Consider the following 21,127-nt stretch of genomic DNA (forward strand, 5'->3'; position numbering starts at 1 on the left):
GTTGGTGATTTTGTCAGACAGTTTGATTCCTGTTACGCTGCATAGGTGACAGCTGTGATCACACAAACCCCCTTGGGGCTGCCAATTGATGTGCCAAGACTACTACTGCCCATGCTTTCCCTGCCAGCTTGGTACTCCAGCACCCTGTCTTGTTCAGCCAGACACGCCAGTCTGCTCCAACACTGACCCAGGGTCTGAACCATGTGCCCCAAAGCTGCAGACTTAACTGAAAGCAACTTAAGAAGTGTTCCTGTCTTTAACACTCAGATGTTCAACTCCCAATGGGGTCCAACCCCCAAATAAATCGTTTTACCCTGTATAAAGTTTAAAATAGGAATAGTGGTGGGGTTTTTTTTATTTCAGAGGTAGAATGATCAATATTAATGACAAAAACAAAAGTCTAGGTGGGAAGCTATTTTATAACAGAATATTCAAATTTTAAGATACACAAAAAGGGGACCCAAAGAATTACTTAGTTGCCTCTTTGTCACCTTTTAAGATAAAAATAGAGCATGGTGAGTCCAACTGAGTACTATATTTTCATAATATAAAACATTTTGTCACATTTTACACTGATAACCCTTTCTTCCTGCGGGCTTATTGCTGTTGGTAGTTGAAATGGTAGCAAGGTACAAATCACAGATTATGACCTATTATTGGATAAAGCACTTTGGTCAATATGTTCAAACTTGGAAGTCTAATAATAGTCATGTTCTAAGCATACATAATTGAAGTCCTAAAAGGTGCGGGTGTTCAGCACCTCTGAAAAGGCCATTTATTTTAGAAGCCTAGCTTGAAAATGTTGACACTTGATTTCTGGTCAGATCTGCACTAGTCTCTCTCATACCATCGTCCATACAAAGCAGCTGTCACTAAACCAGAGGATGGTCCACTTTTGCTCATGAAATAGTAGTTGTTTTTCCAACCCAAGTGATCAGTGAAGTCTAGCTTCATACCAGACATAAGCAGTAGAGGAAAGATATAGGAAGTAGTAAAATTTCCCCTCAGCTGAAAATCTATCAAAGCAGTGGCATCTGTGACCTCCTGCCCACAGGTGCTATAGCTGAGGCCACCACACTTCACTAAGGCACAAACCTGAACATAGTATGTGCCATGGACTGTATGAAGCCCATCAAAGACACCCAAAGCATACAACTCATCAGATATAGTAGGTCTCTGGTAACTTAAATAACAACAGAGGGTGTTGGCACAAACCTGGAGCTCCCCTTTTGTTCCCCATACAGGAACCAAAGTGAAATTGTCATACATCATCTCCCTGTAAAATATTAGAGGGGCTTCTTTGTCTTTCTTTTCTGCTACCCAGCAGTGGGCCTTTTGTTCCTCCTTATTGCAAACCTGATCATCTATGTGAAGGCTTGCAAAATTGTTGTGGGGGTATTCAATGCTCTTTCCGGGTCTTGCATTGCTCTCCAGATGGGGTTCATGCTCTGGTGTCATCACGGAGATCTCTGCTACTATAAGTTTGCCATCATGACTTTCCATGTCATGGTAGATGAAAGATTTTAATGGTGTGTATATGCCACTACCTGTCATACCCAGTGTAGGGTGGTGGATATTAGCTGCCAAAACATTGATATTAAAAGCAGTTGCAAAAGCTTGTTGAAATTCTATCGCAGACAGGAGTGGGAGCTGGTTCATCCATGCAGTTGGATACACAACCTGCTTCACATTGTATTCCTTGACAAGGCTTACCGCAGGCTCATAGAAGAGTATATCAAAGCAAGTGAACAAGCCAAACTTGCCAGCAAAAGGTGTATCAAAAAGCACATGATCTACCTCTGGAGGCATATTGAAAGCATATTCAAAATACAGGTTTTGTTTGCGGTATCTGGCTACCAGAGTTCCATTGGCATTGAATACCACATCAGTATTAAACTGGTATCTCCCATCAGGTGGGCAGAGAGGATCATTATACTCGCAGGGCTGCTTAGCTCCTATGTTTGCCACTAGGAACATTTTGCTCCTCAGTGCCATGCAGCTCAGTCGCTGAAGAACCTGGAGAAACAGTTTAGGAATCCGTAAGCATTTCACACTGTGTGGATATTTCTTATTTTGTCAAACATGGTGTATTTCAAACCTCTTGAGATTATTCACTCTGCATTTGCAAAAATATTAAGATTTCAGCATTTGTGGAAAAATTAAATAGAAGTGTTTTTTGTGAAATTGTTGACTGGTCCTTTCTATAGAAAAGGCACATTATTTCTGATTTGAATGTCTCATGATGTCCAAAACAATTTAGAAACACTTAAATGGGGTTTTATTCACACTATTTAGTCACTGAAAAGAAAAAACATTCCCTTACACTTTAAGGGCCTTATTTTTCAGAAATGGCCTCCAGTTTTGTGGGTGCAATTATGTCTGCAAATAATGAGGGCCAGATGAAAGCATTTCCTTGACAGTGTAACTGATTTGCAGGTGCACTCAGCTACGAGAAGCATAATTATGAGGATCTGCACCTGCAACTGCTTACTGGTGCAACTGGAGGTTGTGTTGTGGCTCATCAGGCCCAAAATAACAACACTGTAAGCAACTGAAGAACACAAATCTGAACTTAAGGCAGCAGTTGAATGAACTGGTAGTTCTTAGTTTTTAATTACGGAAAAATGATAAAGCAATAAAGACTAAAACTATTACTGATTTTTATTTCGGCCATGAAAAATTTTAAATAAATGCCCTTAATTTCATCCAGTTTGTTCCAAGGAAATACTTGGTAGTGATGCTTGTAGGAAAAGATTTCCTTCTCGGCTGTAAGTCTTTTATTGACCGTTTTGGGGTAAATAGATGTATCCTTACAGCTTAGTTATATTTGGATTATTTATATTAATTTTTTTTCTGAACACTAAACTTCAGTAAAATACTGGTCAAAAGTTTACCTATTGCACTGAAGTTGTGTTTGATGACATGAGTAATATAATGGCTGGGAACAGAGTGAGCTACGTTTTCAGCTTGCTTTGTTCCTCTCCTTGAAGACAACAGGCTCTATTAGGCATTATCTTTAAATATAATTTTATATTTAAAGAAAAACATCTTTTGTTCCCATTCATGTATTTCAATGACTTCATCTCAAGTTTGCCCAGTCTGTAAGTTTAAAAAAAAAAAAAAATTTCTAGTTGCCAGCCCTGCAAACTCAACATGGGATCTGAAAGTCAAGCTAGGTTCTTTCCGTCTTGCATGTATCACCAGTAAGGAAGATTTTGTGGGGCAAATTATGCCCTTGGTTATACCTGTAATTCACCATGTCTTCAAATTCTGCCTCATTAACACCTGTGCAACCCTACTAGTTCTTTGTGGTTGCACAAGAGTAACTGAAGGCAGAATTTGGTGGTTCAATTGGAGCATAGTTAGTAATTCTGTTGCACATGCCAGAATAGAATACAGTGCACATGCGCTGACTCATGCTCTCTCTCTGTTGTGTTGATTCCTTCAGGGCTAACAGAAGTCAAAAGCAGCTAAAACATATTTGTGTTAACTGTATTCATACAAGAAGTGGACTAGTTGAGTGGGAAGATACTATTTTTATATTAGTTTTAAATTGATCTTTGTTTATTAACAGAACCAGTTTCAAAACAATTTGAGATTCTTGTGAGAGTCAGAAAATCCACTTACCGATGTAAACTGTGGGCCAAATCTTGCTCCCTTTATCAACAGAGTAGTCCCACTGAAGTCACTGGTCAGCTTTATCTTTGGTCTAATAGCATTAATTTCAGTGGCATTATACCAAGGATTGTGGCCCACTGTGGTTACTTGTGTGAATATGATCAGCAGGTTTCAACTCTATATTTGGTTATGCAACCAGTCATGTTAATCAAACCATCTGTTGTACACAAATCTGAGTATTCTGGAGCTATTTCTGGTGATTCTGATAATGTTCTTTAGTTTTAAAAAACAGGGGTGAGGGAACACTTGATGCTACCACTGAATTGGAATGTTTAATCTAGTGTGTTAATTGCTTTCAGTAAAACCATAAATAATGAGAACGTCTACTCTAGAGGGAAACTCTCGATGCATCTCTTACATATGATATTGTTTTAGTAGGAATAAAAAACAAAATAATGTGTCCTATTAAACACTGATACCAAAGTTTCACAGTTTGCTGCTTTAGAAACCCAGAGGCCACAGTAAAAATTTTCACAAACTGTCTATGTGCAATCAGTTTTGCTTACGTAAGGCCACATACTGATCTTAGTTACGCTGGTATAAATTCAGAATAATTATTTAAGGTAACACAGCTACTCCAGGGTAAATGGGGAGTGACTGGGAACGCAGTCTGGTCCTTATGAAATATTTTCTTGGTTACTTCTTTAAACTAGGGCTAATTACATTTTTAAGAGCTCCTTGGCTCCTGCTGTTTGTTCCCCACCTGCAGTATAAATTCTTTGTTCACTACACTTCCACAGTAGGCAATTTAAAAACCTATACCTCTGTATCGCTAAACAGATATGGCTCTCTGCATGGATTCCATTTCACAGACTGGGGACATGGAACAAACTCCAAATAGGGGTAAATGGTCTCTCTAGTGAAGTTGAAGCCATGGATTCCATCTTCAGGAAATACAATGATCTGTGCCCCCTGCAAGCAAAACAAACACATACCTTGTAGCCAAAAATGATCCAGTGCTAACAAGGAAAGCAAAATGGGATCTCTTTTGGTGGTGAGGTGCCATACAAACAAAAGTAAGGGTAGCTTGAGTGTGCTGGGTTGACCATAGAGTGAGCATTTCTTGCCTTTTTAGGTAGCATTGTAGAAAGCATTTTAAATTATTTACTTTAAAATGTACATTAACCTATACATCAGCAGGCACCTTACATTGTGGACACAGGTCAAATTAAGTGGAAAAAAATGGCAGTACTCATTCAAACTCTGCCCATAACGTAAGCTCCACCCATAAGTTACCAAAATAAGGCACCATTCACAGTAGATTGTGCATATATTAAAAAGTGATTGTGTGCGTTCTCTTGGCTCACACTCAGGATGGTTGTGTCATGGCTCCACAGGGTGTGCCAGAGAGGACCTTTATGCAATCTTTCTAGGACCTTTTAGTACAAGAGCCTGGGCCTCTGTTTCTATCTAACAAAACAAAGTGTTGGGAACTTCCATTCTTTTTCAAGTGCTTGCTCATGTCGATTCCACTCTAGCTGTGTGTGCACCCACATGCACAGGTGTCAGAGGAGAAAGAAGTGAAGGAAAGAAGTAATGTTCTGTGGGGTGTTTGAATGAAGATCTAGGAAAGAGAAGAGTTGTTGTTATGACACTCCTCCCTTAAGAGGATTCTTTGATTAAGGGATCAGGTAGGTGCTGGATTCTTATAGAAAGTCTCTTTTCCATTTTTATTTAATAATTATGTCTTTTTTCCCCAAAACTTGAGTACTTGAAGTTAAGCACCTTCACGAGTGGCCTCATTTTCAGAGCCGCTGAAGTTAATAAGAGTTGCTGGCTGTTCAGGATCTCCAAAAACCAGGCCACTTGTTTAGGTGCCTAAATATACTTAATATATAGGTTTAGTTGTCTAACTTTAGGCATCTGAGTTTGAAAAGATTGTTCTCAATAATTAGAACGTGTTAGATACAACTTAAGATAGCCACTAAGCTGTGGACATATTTTCTGACCTGTTTGGCTGCAGCTATTACTTGCTCTTCATATATATATAGGTTTCTGCTCATCAACTCTAATGCAGAGCGTCGATCAGTCAGGGTTGCTGGGTTAGGACTCAGTATGGGTCGATGTTCGTACACAGCAGCAACATAATGTCCTTCTCTGTGAACTTCTGCTGAGGCAATTTGACAGCAGAAAAGGAGAAGAAAAACCATACAGCAGGCTTCCAACATGACCTTTGTCCATAAATCTAGAGTGAAACAGACAAGACCAAAACATCTGAACAACAAATCATACCAGATTAAAACTTTCACACTCTTAGCTGTGATTTATTAATAGTGACAGCTAAATTCAGACTTACAGCAATACTGGACCTAAAGGGTCCAGTCCCCCCCCCCCCTCTTGTTCCTGGATAAATTTGTTGCTTCTAAAATTCACATTAATCTGTTTCAGGTGACACTTCAAATGTACCATGTTCATTTCCACTGCATTTATGTCTGCAGTAATTTCCTTGCTCAGTTTTCAACCCAACTCTCAGTGCAACTACCATTGCATTTACAGGGCTAGGTTCATGAACAAAGGAACAGATAATTCCTCAAGAATCAGACTGAGGATTTATATAATCATCCTGCATGATTTTTTTTAAAGTAGATAATATATGTAGACCAAATCTCATTTGATTCAGTGAACTCTTTTTCATAAACTGCTATGAAAAATGCTGACTGTAGCTCAGACTGATATTACTGTTTTTATTACAGGCATAAAAAGAAATATGCTGCCCATAAAAACACTACATACGTTTATCTCTACTCTTGGTATTCTCAAATAAATTGTCCTTCCTCCTGTTTCCCCCAAGTGGAAAAATACAGTTTTGATGTTCTAGGTGCTAAAATATTTGCTAGTAGCAATTTGAAGGTATTACAGCAAAGTAAGTAAAACCCAAATTAGTAACTTGTGACTGCAAACCACTGAGCTCATTTTTTCCTTTTATGACATCTTTATCTTCCTGTCCAACTCTTACACCATACCCACAACAGAAGTGGTATGCAACCCAAGTGTACCTATATTCTGAGTTCTCTCAGGAATGTATGTTCTCTAGTGTGTCTGTCACACCTACTGACCCCAAGGCTGGCAGGCAGCATAGCCTGGAAAAATGCACATAGGAACTGGGACTCTGTCAGAGCCGAGTTCTAATCTGAGTCTGCCACTGACCTGAAATATGGCCTTGGGCAAGTCACTTCACCTTTCTGGCTATCTTCTCATCTATAATGTAAGGAAAACACTTAATCCTTACAGCACCTCTGTGAGGTAGGAGAGTAATTAACTAGTTAATATCTCCAATGCTTTTAACATGAGAAGCAGTATATGAGTCATATTTTTCTCTTCATATGTTAAACTTAATAAATACAATATGGTCTGGTTGCCATCATGTTTCTGGCATTGTTCGTGATATTTGGGATTGAGCAGTGAACTTTTTTAAGCTTTATTGGGATGCAGGAGGGCCATTTGGACAATGGGTATTGTACAATTGATTACTGGCATCTCTTTATCATGTCTTTTCACTGGATATTCTTCAGTTCAGTGGTGAAACTTTCTACCACATTATAAACATCCCAGCACCATGGAACCCAAACCCATTGCTGAAGATAGCTGGTTCCTATCAGACATACAACTGCTAGCTGAACTAAAAGCCACCTCATTTCAAAAGAAAATTAATATGGCAAACTCTCCAAAAGATGCTTCAGAATCCTGGGGGAGGGTGCTGCTGCCATTTCCCTAATATGCCATGAACTAGAGAGTGTAAAACCAACAGTCACCAGCAATGCTTAGATTATAGCCTGTTTTCATTTATAACAAAAAGGTATTTCTCAAATCTTCATATTTTACTTTGATAACAATGAAGTCTGACATAGCGGTCCTTTCTATGCAGTGTAGTTGTAGCTGTGTCGGTCTCAGGATAGTAGAGAGGCAAGGAGAGAGAGAAGATACAGAGCTCTTCTTTGTGGCTTGAAACCTTGCCTTGCTCACCAACATAAGTTGGTCCAATAAAAGATGTTACCTCACTCACCTTGTCTCTCTAATAGCAATCCTTTATCAAGCCAACAAATACTTTGCACAAGCGCACAGTGCCTTTCCTCCTAGGACCACTAATGAAGTGCTAAAACTTCCAGGTTGGTTCTCAGCTTAAATCAAGCCTGAAAACTTTAAATATGAAGGGCCTAATCTTGTTCTCCCTAAGAGTTTTGCCATTCACTTCAGCAAAAGTGTGTTTGAATCCTACTACTATACTGTAAGCAACATTTTGTTCTAGTAAATGATCCTGATTTATATGAGAATGCTTTTAAAAATGCATTGTTACTGGGAAAATACAGAATTGTAGTGAATTTTTTCCAAGTAACTGAAAATATAGTTTCTGATCACTTTGATTTTTTCAGCTCTGCTATAGACTTCCTGTGTAGCATTCAAAAAAGTAGAGTCTAATCCACTAAGCCCACTGAAGTCAATTGATTAAACAAGTTTTGAATTGAGCCCCACACTTCTTTTACTAAATTCTAATCTCATTTTCACTAATGTAATATACAGTAACCTCCAATAGCTGTAAGAATTTGATCCTCTTGTCTCAATTCCCTTTGTAATACTTATGTACTTTAAAAGAGTGTTGTGAAGCTAAATTCATTAATGATGAGAGCTACTGAAAAAACTGAACTGTCATTCACATATGAAAGTAAATTTTGATTCAACCTTATTCATGGCCCTTTTATGTTGTAATTAACTTCAGTTAATAAAAATTCGAGAATTTTCTTGTTTGTGGACAATTGATGAACAGAAAAAGAGCAAACTTGGTCACGTAAGTTTTGAGATTTATTTGTTCCATCTCTATTAATGTTTGTGAAACACCTAGAGATGCTTGTGTGGAAAGCACTACAGAAGTGCATATTATTACAGAAAGATTTTATCCCTGTACATTCATGTATGTTGAACATTTGTTTTAAGAGACACAAGACTTCATGAAGGTCCTTTTGAGAAATTACATTAAATCACTTTTCTTCAGCAATGTTTTCATTTTGTTTAGCATACACTTAATTTATCCTATTAAACATTTCTGCATGAAAACAGGTCAAATTTATTTGTTTCTCTGTATACAAATTCAGAGTGGGAGTGTTTTGTAATTGAGGTGAATAAATTGTTGCTGCAAACTAGCTACAAGTTAATGTATAGTATTCAGGAGGACATGAGTGAGGCAAATTTGGTTTACAAGTACTGGCACAAACTATAAGGTAAGAGATCATTGTAAGAATAATTAATATGCTACAAGAGATACTACAGTAATTTCAAATAACATTTTAATTTGAAAATGTTACATGACATGCAATATCTTACCAGAATCAGTGTGTCCAAATTGATTAATTTAAAATATCAAATTTCTTAAATTCCAGAATGAAAAGCACCCACTTAGCACTGTGCTGTCCTTGCTTTTTGTCTACATGGCAACTGGATCGATTTCTATGGATTAAAAATGGAAATCTTGGGAAATCCATTTTACAGGAATTTGGTAAGTGATATATCGGAGTTAAACCTGGAATGTTACTACTATAAAGTACATGTTTGCCAAGTTAAAAAGCTTTCACAAGTCTTCTGATCAGCATAACTAAGAGCACACCGGTGTCTTTCTAATCCTGCAGCACCACTTTGGTAACATGTAAAGTTCATAGAAACCTTCAATTTAATTTGAGCCACATTTTTATATCATTACATGTTGTTAAAAGCTAAAAATGTAGTTCTTTCTCTGTTAACTGCTAGGTTTAAGATTGTCAATATCCCCACTGATAACTATTTAAAAGGATACAGTTACATTTCACTAAATTACATAAAGCACAATAAAAACATAGCAAAGCTTTGACCTTATTCCTAGTAGATGTTTTGGAGAGAAAAAAAATCATTTTTGAAAAGAAATGCACAGTAATTAAACTAGCTACAAATTTTTGCACATTGTGATCAAATTTTTATTCTCTTTGAAAGGGAGAATACAGAAAAACTAAATATATGCAAATAGAGAGAAATACTCAGTAAATAGCAGATCTGTTTGCCTTAACTTTAAAATTATGAAAAAAATAGCATAGACAATAGGTCATAAAGCAAATAATGGATGTACCCGGTAATTCTCCGCTGCCTTCTGCAGCAATTTGAAACTTTACAGAGTGGATGCAAAATGCTGCCAAATCAGAACTCTCCTATCTATTACAGCAGTGGTAGCATTTAACATTCACTTTGCAAAGGTGTAAGTGGCTACACAAGATATAAATGAGGAGGAAAAAATTGGACCTTTGCCTTTTACAATGAAGTAACTGCAAAATGGCACCATTTTATTCAATATATCTGAGTCATACTTCTTTCCTAACAGAACCAACTTTTCTACTCTTGACATGCCTTCAGAGCCAAAACTGCTATTTAAGATGGAGATGTATTGTAGCCTTAGTAGTTCATTAACAAAACTGTCAACCAAAGTCTAACTAAATTTTTTTTATTACTGGTGATGAAAAGAGCTGAGCTTGGATTTTCAGATGCCAGAATGAATTTGCTGCATATTTTAGAAAAATCACTTTTTGACTTGCAAACTGAGCAGATTTGACATGCAAGGCACTGACAGTAAATACGAAATCCTAAGTTGCAAATTGTATAGATTCGTTTTTCAGAATATAAACTGTTTAGCTGGAAAATATTATAAATGTACACTTCAACTATATTCCCACTACTTCTACTTAATACTTTGCATTTCTGTATTGCCTTCAATCAAAGTTAGAGTTTTATAAACATTTATAAACATGAATATAGTCTCACAACCTTGTGAATTGGTAATATCCTTATATTAGCCATGAAGGAAATTGAGGCAGAGAGCAATTAAGTAACTTGCTCATGGTCACACAAGTCTCCATTACATGCAAACCTCCTTAAGAACCACTATGTAGCAAGACATACTATATTTAAAGTGGTGAAATGCACATTAACTTTGGCTGCTGTTATAATAATGAAATCTTTTGTTCTGAATCATAAGGTAGAGGATAGACTGTTTGACCTGTAGTGAGCAATCTTGTGTATCTCACTATAATCAGAAGGGTCAGGAATCTTTGAATCCCAATACTAGTCCCTACATACATACATCCATGAATGAGAAGAAAAAGGCAGAAAATATAACTATATCATGGTGGCTTATGATGTCATCAGAATCCCAAAATATGCATAACTTTACTGTTTTATAAAATTATTGAACAGCACAAAAAAAAGTGGTACTACTTGTTGTACCTATTGGGTTCCAGGTATTACTTCTTGTAGCGGGATGGTCACCCACTCCTGCCCTAAGGGGTTGGAAAAGCTCTGCAGAGGGCTGGGGCTGGGGCTGGGGAAGGCAGCAAAGCCCCGACTGATTGGGGGAAGTGGCTCCAGCTGGGGCCATGTCCCAAACAGACTAACCAGGCCTTATAAGAAGGCCAGGGCAGCCAGATGCTCAGGACTCACTCTCTCTCTCTCCTTGTAGAGAGAGAAGGGCCTGGCTGCTAGGGAGCTGAGCAGGGTACTGGGAGTGGAGCAGGGTTGGGGGAAGGCTAGAGGAGCTGGGGAGCTCTGGCCTAGGAAAGCCCCAGACTGTGGGCCTAGCTGAGGGCTTAAGACCAGTACCGAGGCTGCAGAGGGGCATGCCAGCTATAGAGAGAGGCAGCAGATCCAACCCAACTTTGTCTGTGATGAGTGGAGTATACTGCAGTCTGCCCTAGGGAGTGGGGCTAGATGGTGACTGGCAGTAGCCTTACACTGAGGTGAGGTGGGGTTAGTGGGGAGGGGTTCCCCTGAGTGGGGAGACCCAAAGTGTGGGGGTACTGCCGGAGGGCAGCAACCCAGAGAAAGGGGCACCGTGGTCCTAGGAGGGACACGGGGACAGTGGTAAGGCAGATCACCAGCCTACAGGGGGTGCTCCAGGATGCTGGAAAAGCTAATTCCCATGCATGATCAGCAGGAGGTGCTGCAGGGGTGAGTCCACTCCCTTACACTTGTATTGCTTCTTTCTTCTACTTTGTCCTTTTCCCGCTCCCCTAAAAGTGTGTGCACACACACACACAGAGACTATGTACTGCTGCCAATCAAACCAACCTGATTGTAATTTCTGCTCTCTAGAAGTTGCAGCCTACAGTGGATATAAGCCCAGAAGTTAGTAGGCAAATGTGAATGTTTCATAGGTTACCACTGCTGTTTATACTCAACCATCATATGCAGTATTATCCTTGGCAAAAGGAAAGGAGACAGCTGTGTGTTTCGGTTTACAGGTTGATACAGATAAGTGAAACCTTTTCCTGGTTGTGCTGACCTAAAATTGTATTAGCTTTTCCCCATTTAAAACAAACAAACAAAACTAAAGAGTCCTCCAGTCATATTACACTGGTCAAAAAAGGTGCCTACAGGCTGATGGCAAGAAAGAAGTTTCTGAACAACTTTAGAAGTAGAACCAGTTCCAAGTTTGAAAACTTTCATCAAAACACGGATAAAATGAGATTTTATGTCTAAGTTACTAGCACTTTTTGAAACACATTTCCAACAGATTGTAAAGAACAGTGACCACATCACTTGACTTTTTTCCTAAATTTAGTTTAAAAATGTATCACCAAAACAGTGATGATTTAGCATTACAAAGGTAACTAATAAAGACAATATAAACTATTGGGCTAATTATTAGATTTCACACCCTACCTCACCCCAAAATCTAAAAATGAAAAGTGAGGTTAAAAACAAGTGATGCAAAATTATATGATGCAGATAATTTGGCTCATGGTACTGAATTATTCTACATATTAATGTATACCATCTTATTTTTGCATGGTGAACATAATGCCTCTGAACTAGTTTATTCTAGCTGGACCATCAAAAGTGGTCCACCTTTCTGAACAAGTCTGTAAACAAAACAATCTGAATGTAAGAAATGTGGCTTCAAAGCACCTTGTTCCTTTGTAATCCTCCTGTTCACTGCCCCATCAAACAGAGCCCACAATAACTTATTAAAGTATCATATACTGAAGTTCTGTACAGGATGTTTTTTATTAAAAGCCTCCCCCGTTTATGAGGAAATCACAATTTATTGCATGTAGATGGATACAGAACCTCAATTGTGTTTAAAAAACAAAAACAAAAAAACCCAATATTACAAATAACTAACTATACAAACCATTTCTCCTGTCTGGGGGAGTAGGAGGTGTGACAGGGGGTCAGAATCTCACATAACTCAACTGAAGTCATCCTTTCACATCTTGATAACTTCAATCCACTGGAAATTGCATAGCAGGGGTTTGACAGGCAGAAAAGCAATGCAGTGTATGATACTGCAATTTATGCACCATCTCTAATGTAATTTTTACATGTTCAATTGTACAAATTCAATTTTATGAACTCAATTCCCTATTAGTTCATAAAATTGGGGTTCTACTGCATTCCACATCTCAACCTCTGAGAAGAAATGCTGCCCTCCATGCATTTTCCATTATAACCTTTGCTTCTAGTTTATTTGGCCTTAATTCATGAATTGACTATTCTTCAAGATCTCTGCCAACCACAATAAACAGCTTTCCAAATACTTATTTGAAGAAGTGCAAGTATTCACACAAGCAGTTTCTGGCTATGAGGAAACAGCCAGATAAACATGACAATACTGGTCTAGTCCCATTTGTTAGTATCCTACAAAAGCAACTTGCTTGCTTTCCAATATAGTTAGTTTAAAAGCAAAACAAGACAAATCTCTGCATCTGAAATAGAAAGGCATGAAACAGAAAGACTCGAGATGTCAGAGACCTGTCATCTACTCCAGTGGTTCTCAATCAGGGGTCCAGGGCCCACTGAGTGGCTGTGAACAGGTTTCTGGGGGTCCTCCAAGCAGGGCCAATATAAGACTCACAGGGGCCCAGGGCAGAAAGCCAAAGCCCCACTGCATGGGGCTGAAGCCCAGGGCCCTGAACCCTGACACTGAAGCCAAAGCATGGGGCCCCAGGCAACTGCCCTGCTTGCTACCCCCTAACACCAGCCCTGGCTTTTATATGCCAAAAAACAGTTGTGGCACAGGTGGGCCATGGAGTTTTTATATCATGGTGGGGGTGGGGGGCGGGGCCAGAAAGAAAAAGGTTGAGAATCCCAATCTACTTCATCGTGGGCCAATATAAATCTGTTCCCTATTATACAGCTACTAGTGTGGTGTTTTGTCTAGTCTAGCTGTGACAAGTGAGGGACTATGAAAGTCAGCATTTCCTAAGCTACCTTATGTAATACCAACTCTTTTTACTAGTATAGAAAATAACTAGTAAATGCTGGAAAAATTTTCGTTCTATAATGTTAAGTGTCCCACAGTACTTTACAGTGAAAAAGGAGCCGTGAGTGGAGATACAAGAATGGGCTGGTCTATGTGCTTCTAGAACCACTAAGGCAGCGGTTCTAAAACTGTGGGTCTGGACCCCAAAGTGGGTCACAACCCCATTTTAGTGGGGTCATCAGGGTTGACTTAGACTTGCTGAGGCTGAAGCCTGAGGGCTTCAGCCCTGTGTGGCAGGGCTTAGGTTATAGGCCCCCTGCCTGGGGCTGAAGCCCCTGGGCTTCAGTTTTGGCCCCCATCACTGGGCGGCGGGGCTTGGACTTTGGCCCCCCAGCCTGAACCACAGGGCTCAGGCTTCGCTCCCCCCTCCTGGGGTTGTATAGCAATTTTTATTGTCAGAAGGGGGTCACGGTGTGATAAACTTTGAGAATCCCAGCACTAAGGGTATATATGGCTACAGTTCACACTAAGCCTGGGTCTTTGGGGAACAAGCCTGAGTCCCATGCCCAGGCTTAAGCATCCACATTGCATTGTAAAGCTGGGTTTACAATTGCTGGACCTAGGGGTCTCAGTCAATTTAACACATCCATATTGCACTACACTGAGCTGAGTCAGGCCTGCAGTGGTAGCTGCATCCACATTCAAAATGACAGGTCTTGGACCTGTGTCAGAGTGGGACTCGAGCTCTGACCCTCCCCTCTAGCAGGGTGCTGGGACTTAGGTCCTGAGTGCTTCCTAACCCAAACCAGATTGATTTGTATGTCCACAGAAGAAATGTGGACATTTGATAGGTCCACATTTGGCCTATCAAATGTGAGTCAAAGACCAGGCTTCGTCTGCAGTGCAGACATGGACTGTGGGGCTGGACATTGGCCTAGCCACTCTTGCTCACTAAGAGTACATCTACAGGGCCAAAAAAACCCCACCGCACTGAGTCTCAGAGCCGGGGGCCGCTGACTTGGCCTTGCAGCTGGAGCCCTAAGAGCCTAACGCGAGCAGCGTAGGGCGAGACACCTTCCTCCAGGGCAATAGTACAACCCTGGAGCCAGCCGCAGCCCCTCGTTGTCTGCAGCGTGGACACTCCCTCCACAGACCTACTCTGGCACGGGGCTGTTCACCTCAGGCTGTTTCTCAGCGCGGCTCCTGCTCACGGCTGCGACCAGTGACTGGCCCCGTTCACACGGGAAACTCGGCTCCGCAGCGTGGCGCTGGGCGCTCAGGACTGGCCTGTCCCCGGCACTCGCGCCAGCCCAGCCCCTCGTCCGCCTCAGGAGCAGCCCCTCAGCTCGAGCCCGCCCCTGCGCCCCTCACGGCGCCGGCTGTTGCGCTGCGCGCGCACGCGCCTACGACCTTTAGTCCTTTACTCCCCCTCGCCCGCCGCTCCGCGTGCAGCAACAACGGGAGGGGAAGGACCCTCCCTACAGCCTCGCTCACAGCGAGCCGCAGGAATTTCCCTGCCTCTGATTGGCCAGCTCCGATACAACGGCGATCCAATCGACAGCCTTTGGTTCAAGCCTCCGCCTCGTGCACGGCACGGAGCGTATCCTCCCCAACCAACCAACGGGCCCCGCCCACAGATTTCTTTTACCGTCACACTGGGCGGGTGCAGTAAGTGTCAATCAGAGCGAAAGACTTTGCTGATTGGTTGGAAGTTACAGCACCTTTGCCTCGGGGCGGCCTTGGGCTGCTGGGCGTTTGCCGGCTGGTGTTAAATGCCGACTGCTTCTGAGCGAGCGGGATAACGGCCATGGCTCCCCACCATGGCGCTGCGGAGGAAGCCTGTGTCAGCGGGGCTCAGCTCATCGCCGAGGCCCTAAAGACACAAGTAAGAGTGTTCAAGTCTGACGCTCGACAGTAACCGGAAATAAGTCCTCTACGGGGAGCCGGCAGGGTCATGGCGCGTGGTCTAGTAGTTAGCGCTCCGCATTGGCACCTTTGTGATGCGGGTTCGAAACCTGCCCCCAAGCGGGTGGCCCGGGGGGGCGGGGTGTGTGTGATGCCGTCGCCCCCCTCCCCCGCAGGCAGCAGGAAGTGGCAGGTGCTGGGAGGACCCCTGTGTTCTCAGAGCTGGAACAGCGGCCAAGCTTTGCCCAGCTCCTGGGAGCCAGTTACCCGCTGAGACCCTCGCCTTGGTGGCGTGAAGACGTCCAGGGGGCCGCAGTGGAAGGCAGCCAAGGGAGTTAGTGTTGTTGGCATTACAGCGAGGCACCGCGTGCACGGCCAATGCACTCAGACAGTCCAGAGAGAGGAGCAGGCAAAGGGTGGGAGGAAACTCATTTGACAACTGGTAAAATCGGGGTAAGGGAGGCCCCAAATTGATTGAGCAACTAGCCCTGGGGCTGCAACAGTCCAGTGCCTTGACCAAGTTGTTCAGGTAGGCATGTTTTGTGTGGCTTTGATCAGCTTAGATCTCTTGCAGCTGGCAATACTGTCATCCCTCTGCTCAGGCTCATTTGGGCTTCCCAGTTCACAATACAATAGGGAAGTATCATGCCTTTGCTGCCGTTAGCCTGATACTTTACCCAGGGATAAACTCGTAACGAGCAAATTAAGGGCATGTGCTTTTCCTGTAATCTGTTTTAGATTGAAACCCTCTCTTAATGTCTGTGTATATATACAGTTTAAAATAATCTGAGCTAGTTGTGTCATTGTCCAGAGGCTAATGTAACTTGGAAATGCTCTTTTGCTCTCATGCAGAGACACCTTTACTGCCAGTTTTACAGTTTTCCTGAATTATCAGCCTGCCCACTCCCTACCTCCTGGGTCAAGTCTACAGTACAAATTGATGTTGACCTAATTTACATCAGCATATAGCCACCGCTCATTGGTTATCAGTTTATCCAGGGTAAAGTATCTTGCTAACTGCAGCAAAGCCAGCATACTTCCCTAACGTACTGTGAACTGGGAAGCCCAAATGAGATGGAGCAGAGAGATGCCAATATTACCAGCTGCAAGAGATCAAAAATCATGAGTCAAATCCTCTGAAGAGATGAAAAAATCATGGTAATTTAAAAAAAAAAAAACTGTGGGAAGGGAACTGGGGTGTTGGTCTCTCTTTTGGTTTTTGGACAAGTAGTGTTATTGACTCGCCCAGATTCACTGAGTAAGGTAATTTGGGCCTGTCTTGAAGGACCTCTCAACCACACATCTATCCATCCCCGGCAATTTTAGCCCCACCCAACCTTTGCCCCACTGCCATCGTTTCAGCTGCCCTCGTCCCCCATCAGTACCACACGCCATCAGTTCAGCCCCACTACCCGCACCCCATTTGTTCAGTCTTTATCAGTTCAGCACCCCCAGCCTCCTCCCTTCTCAGTTCACATACAATTTTTAATTTTGATTTTGTTATGAATCCTTTACTTGCTGTAGTTTGACTGTGACACAAGCACTTTGTTGCCTTTCTGTTAAGGGCCTACTAAATGCATTTCCCCACTAAGGGGAGGGGAGAGACTTTGTCAACCAACCAGAACACACAGTGTTTGGCTTCAGTTCTATAATAGGGAAATCTGTGCCTGACTACACAGTGATTTTAAATTTTAGACCAAACAAACATAACCAGGATAGAAGAACTTTCTTGACTATTATGAAGGAAACAAATAACCAATTTGGTACAAGACCTGGAATCTCTTGAAACCGTTCTCCCACCCTAGACTATATGGATACAGAAGGGTTGGATTGTATATTACTGTTTGCCTGGAGTGATGTTCTTCCCCCATAAATTTTCTTGTTATACTTTTATTCACAACTGACCTCTGTATTTGTTAAGAACATGCTAGTAATCTTATATTTGAATTACTATTGAAATGCCCATTTAAAATACTGTTTGGTGGGGGAAAAAGTTAATTGTTTAAAAGGAAAATATTTATAATAGAAACCTTGTTTTTTGAGACCAAAGTGTAAAGGATGGATTGTAATGACATGCTACCTGAGAAAAAGCAATATGCATAAGTGATGCCTATCTTTTTTTTGAGATCTTGATATGGTATTATTGCACTTCAACCACTACTTTGCTTTTATGGGATTGTGCACTTTATTAGGATTTAAGATAGGCACACTACACAGAAGCAACGTTAGAGATCTGATCATTGTGCATCAATTTTGGAAATAATTCAGATTTTTTAAATTCTCGTTTCAGAACATTGAATATATGTTTGGTATTGTTGGTATTCCAGTGACTGAAATTGCAATTGCAGCCCAAGCAATTGGAATAAAATATATAGGAATGAGAAATGAACAAGCTGTAAGTAAATATCTTGTGGACTAGTCATCCTTCCTTTTATTTTCATATTAGCTATATGTTTTACAGTTGAATCTCTGCTTTACAAATGCCTTTCATGGGCACCTGAAACACTCATAAAATATCTGGTTTTGATAATCAAGAGCTAGCAATAGAGTACCCAAACTCCACAGGAGTGCAGTAACACAGAAGCTTAGCTACATGCTTTTGGAACTCAGAAGTTCTGCAGAACTGGAACTCCTGAGGCTCTGTACTTGTTGGAGTTCCCAAGTCCTGCAGCAGTTTTAATCCGCCCTAAGGTAGGGGTCATAAGTAAGGCTGTGATTTTAGTTACGGAAGTCAAGGAATCCGTGACTTCCAAAGACCTCTGTGACTTCAGCCAGTGCTGACTGGGAGCTGCAGGGTCCCCTGCTGAGGCAGGGAGCTGTGGGGAACCCCTGCCTCTGCTGGTGGCAAGGGGGACCCCCACAACTTGGAGCTACCAGCAGAGGGGGACCCTGGAGCACCCAGCCCACTGGCAGATGCCCAGGCTCTCCATTTTGTCACGGATATTTTTAGTAAAAGTCAAGGATTGGTGTGACATTCTATACCTTGGGGGAGCATACTGTAACCCCCATAATCCTCATTTTCATATAATCGTGATCTTACATATAAAGCATGCCTTGTAAGGTATCAGGGGAAAGGTTATGATCTGCTGAAAGTCTTCTCTATCCATATATGTGTATCATTAATGCGTATGAAGTTAAGAGAATTGTGTTGTATGGTGGTCACTAAAACAAGCTGTAAGTTGGGGAATCAGCCTGATATTAGCTCCCCAGAGGCAACAGCAAGGAAAGTAACCAACGCCCGGGCGGGGTGTCAAACAATCCATCAACAGCCAATTTCCAGCAAGGGAGCTACAATGCAATGATTCACCTGCATGAGGCCACACCAGGGGAATTGCTCAACCTTATTTGGAGAGACTCAGCAATGTCCCTCAGACATGCATGGACTTGTGCTCCCCAAGCATATGGACAGAGGATATAAAACAGAGTGGACACATACTGGGCCCTTCTCCTGTCCCCCACCTTCACTGAAAGCAACTAAGATGCTGAGAAGAAAAGACTCCCAGCAGAGGAGATTGGCCCAGGTTTAAGGAACAAACCTGTATATTAAGGACTGCAATATCCAGTGGGGTCAGGAAAAAATGCTTAATCTAGATGTTGCCCAGTCTAATTGGGTTGAGAGTTTAGACTGTGCACTTATTTTGTTTTCTTTTGGTAACCACTCTGACTTTCTGCCTGTCACTTAAAATCTATCTTTGCAGTTAATAAATCTGTTTGTTTATTCTACCTGAAGCAGTACATTTGGTTTGAAGCATTTCAGAGATTCCTCTTGGGATAACAAGCCTGGTACCTACCAATTTCTTTGTTAAATTGATGAACTCATATAAGCTTGCAGTGTCCAGCAGGCATAACTGGACACTGCAAATGGAGGTTCCTAGGGTTGTGTCTGGGACTGGAGATATTGGCTAGTGTCATTCGGTTTTACAATCCAAGGAGCAAGTTACATGCCAGAGGCTGTGTGTGAACAGCCCAGGAGTTGGGGTTCTCACAGCAGAGCAGGGTAAGGCTGGCTCCCAGAGTCAAGGATTGGAGTGACCTAGCAGATCATCAGTCCAGATAACATGAGAGGGGAACGTCACAACCATTCATGGGTGTCCATGAATTTTTCGTTATTGCCTGTGCCCTGTTCATGACTTTTACTGAAAATATCTGTGACAAAATCTTAGCCTTAGTCATAAGTGACCTTTGTTTTACTGGAGTGTTCCTGGAGTTTGTGTTCCAGGGTCCCATTAATAGAAATTAGAAATGGAAAAGACTTATTAGGTCATTTGGTCCATCCCCCTGTACGTACACAGTTGTTCTCTCTAATACGTTTTCTAGTGTTCTGTGCACTGTAGTTTTAAACATACCAAGTGATGATTTCAGTCACTTCCTTTGGGAGACCTTTCTACAGTCTTACATATTTCACTGTCAGTTTATCCTCACATTTAGCCTAAATGTTCCTTTTCATAATTTCACTCATTTTTCTTTGTTACCCCCCCCAACCCCGTTATCATTAATTCCTTCAAATGTTTGCAAAGTATTATGCCCATCATTTCAAATTTCCTTTTCTCTGAGCTCTTGCTATACCTTTCTGGTAGAGGTGCCGATAGATGAACATCTGATCCTGTGTTAAGTTGGGCCTTGTTTTCAATGTGATTAAGAAAAATGACTTTGTAGTGGGTCACATTTCTCTTTCCATTGGTAGCATATTTGTTCTGTCCCAGTGACCTGCACCAGCCACATGAATGGAGCACATAAAAACATTCCTATTTGAGGAGCATTTCTGTTTCCTTATTGCAACTCTATAGCATAAACGTTAATGGGAGTCAATTTAATGATTTTGCCAAGGTGCCAGTTAGGTTTTAAAGATAAAATCTAAAAAAAAATTAGATTTGCCAATTTAAATAAATATTAAAGCCAACATGTGAATGATATTTAATTAGGATAACTGCTTTTTATTAAGCTCAGAGAGTGATAACTTACTAATTTTAAAGTTAGTAAGACCTGGGTTCTTCTCAGGTCAACTTGAAACTTGGACAGTATTTCTCAAAACAGGAAACTTAGTTATCAGCCAATCAACAAGTGTATTAATTCATCAGGAACCACACTGATATATAATCAGTAGTTTTTTAGATCAACTGTAGATACACCAAATGTTCCAGTCATTTACTGAACACAAAATACACATGCAGTCTTGCAAGTGATTAACATAGACCAGCGTTGGGGCCCAGCAGCTATATCCTAGAAGACTATAAATCTCCAAGATTTCTTATTACATTTACTTATAATCATCACTTATCAGTCCTTTAGTATCTCTCTCAGATTTATTGCAGTTTAAGTGATTCTCCAGGG

At 41.3% G+C, this 21,127-nt stretch overlaps 2 protein-coding genes across 11 annotated transcripts in view; one reads left to right on the plus strand and one right to left on the minus strand.

Annotated features, from left to right (window-relative positions):
- Positions 1 to 401: 401 nt before the first annotated feature.
- BTD (biotinidase) lies at positions 402 to 15,742 on the minus strand. Of its 8 annotated transcripts, none has more exons than XM_045005118.1 (5): positions 15,070 to 15,383; positions 6,826 to 6,876; positions 5,628 to 5,863; positions 4,441 to 4,590; positions 402 to 2,016 (listed from the first exon to the last, which is right to left on the minus strand). In XM_045005118.1, exons 3-5 carry the CDS (start codon positions 5,844 to 5,846, stop codon positions 832 to 834), a joined length of 1,554 nt encoding a protein of 517 aa, XP_044861053.1. In that variant the 5' UTR covers positions 5,847 to 5,863; positions 6,826 to 6,876; positions 15,070 to 15,383; the 3' UTR covers positions 402 to 831. The 8 variants fall into 8 exon arrangements, with proteins under 8 accessions (XP_044861053.1, XP_044861052.1, XP_044861047.1 ...); XM_045005117.1 differs by having other exon boundaries at positions 15,050 to 15,383; XM_045005112.1 differs by lacking the exons at positions 6,826 to 6,876; positions 15,070 to 15,383 and adding an exon at positions 15,613 to 15,742.
- Positions 15,643 to 21,127, plus strand: part of HACL1 (2-hydroxyacyl-CoA lyase 1) — a 36,886-nt gene continuing 31,401 nt past the window's right edge. Inside the window, exons 1-2 of one of the 3 annotated variants that reach the window (XM_045005109.1) lie at positions 15,643 to 15,776; positions 18,087 to 18,191. In XM_045005109.1, coding sequence (XP_044861044.1) covers positions 15,699 to 15,776; positions 18,087 to 18,191 — 183 coding nt within the window. In that variant the 5' untranslated portion in view covers positions 15,643 to 15,698. Of the gene's footprint in view, positions 15,777 to 15,979; positions 16,326 to 18,086; positions 18,192 to 21,127 lie in introns of those variants that run through there. The other 2 variants (XM_045005110.1, XM_045005111.1) reach the window with 2 other exon arrangements.

The sequence above is a fragment of the Mauremys mutica genome, chromosome 2, assembly GCF_020497125.1.
Source record: "Mauremys mutica isolate MM-2020 ecotype Southern chromosome 2, ASM2049712v1, whole genome shotgun sequence".
In the NCBI taxonomy this organism is placed as follows: domain Eukaryota; kingdom Metazoa; phylum Chordata; order Testudines; family Geoemydidae; genus Mauremys; species Mauremys mutica.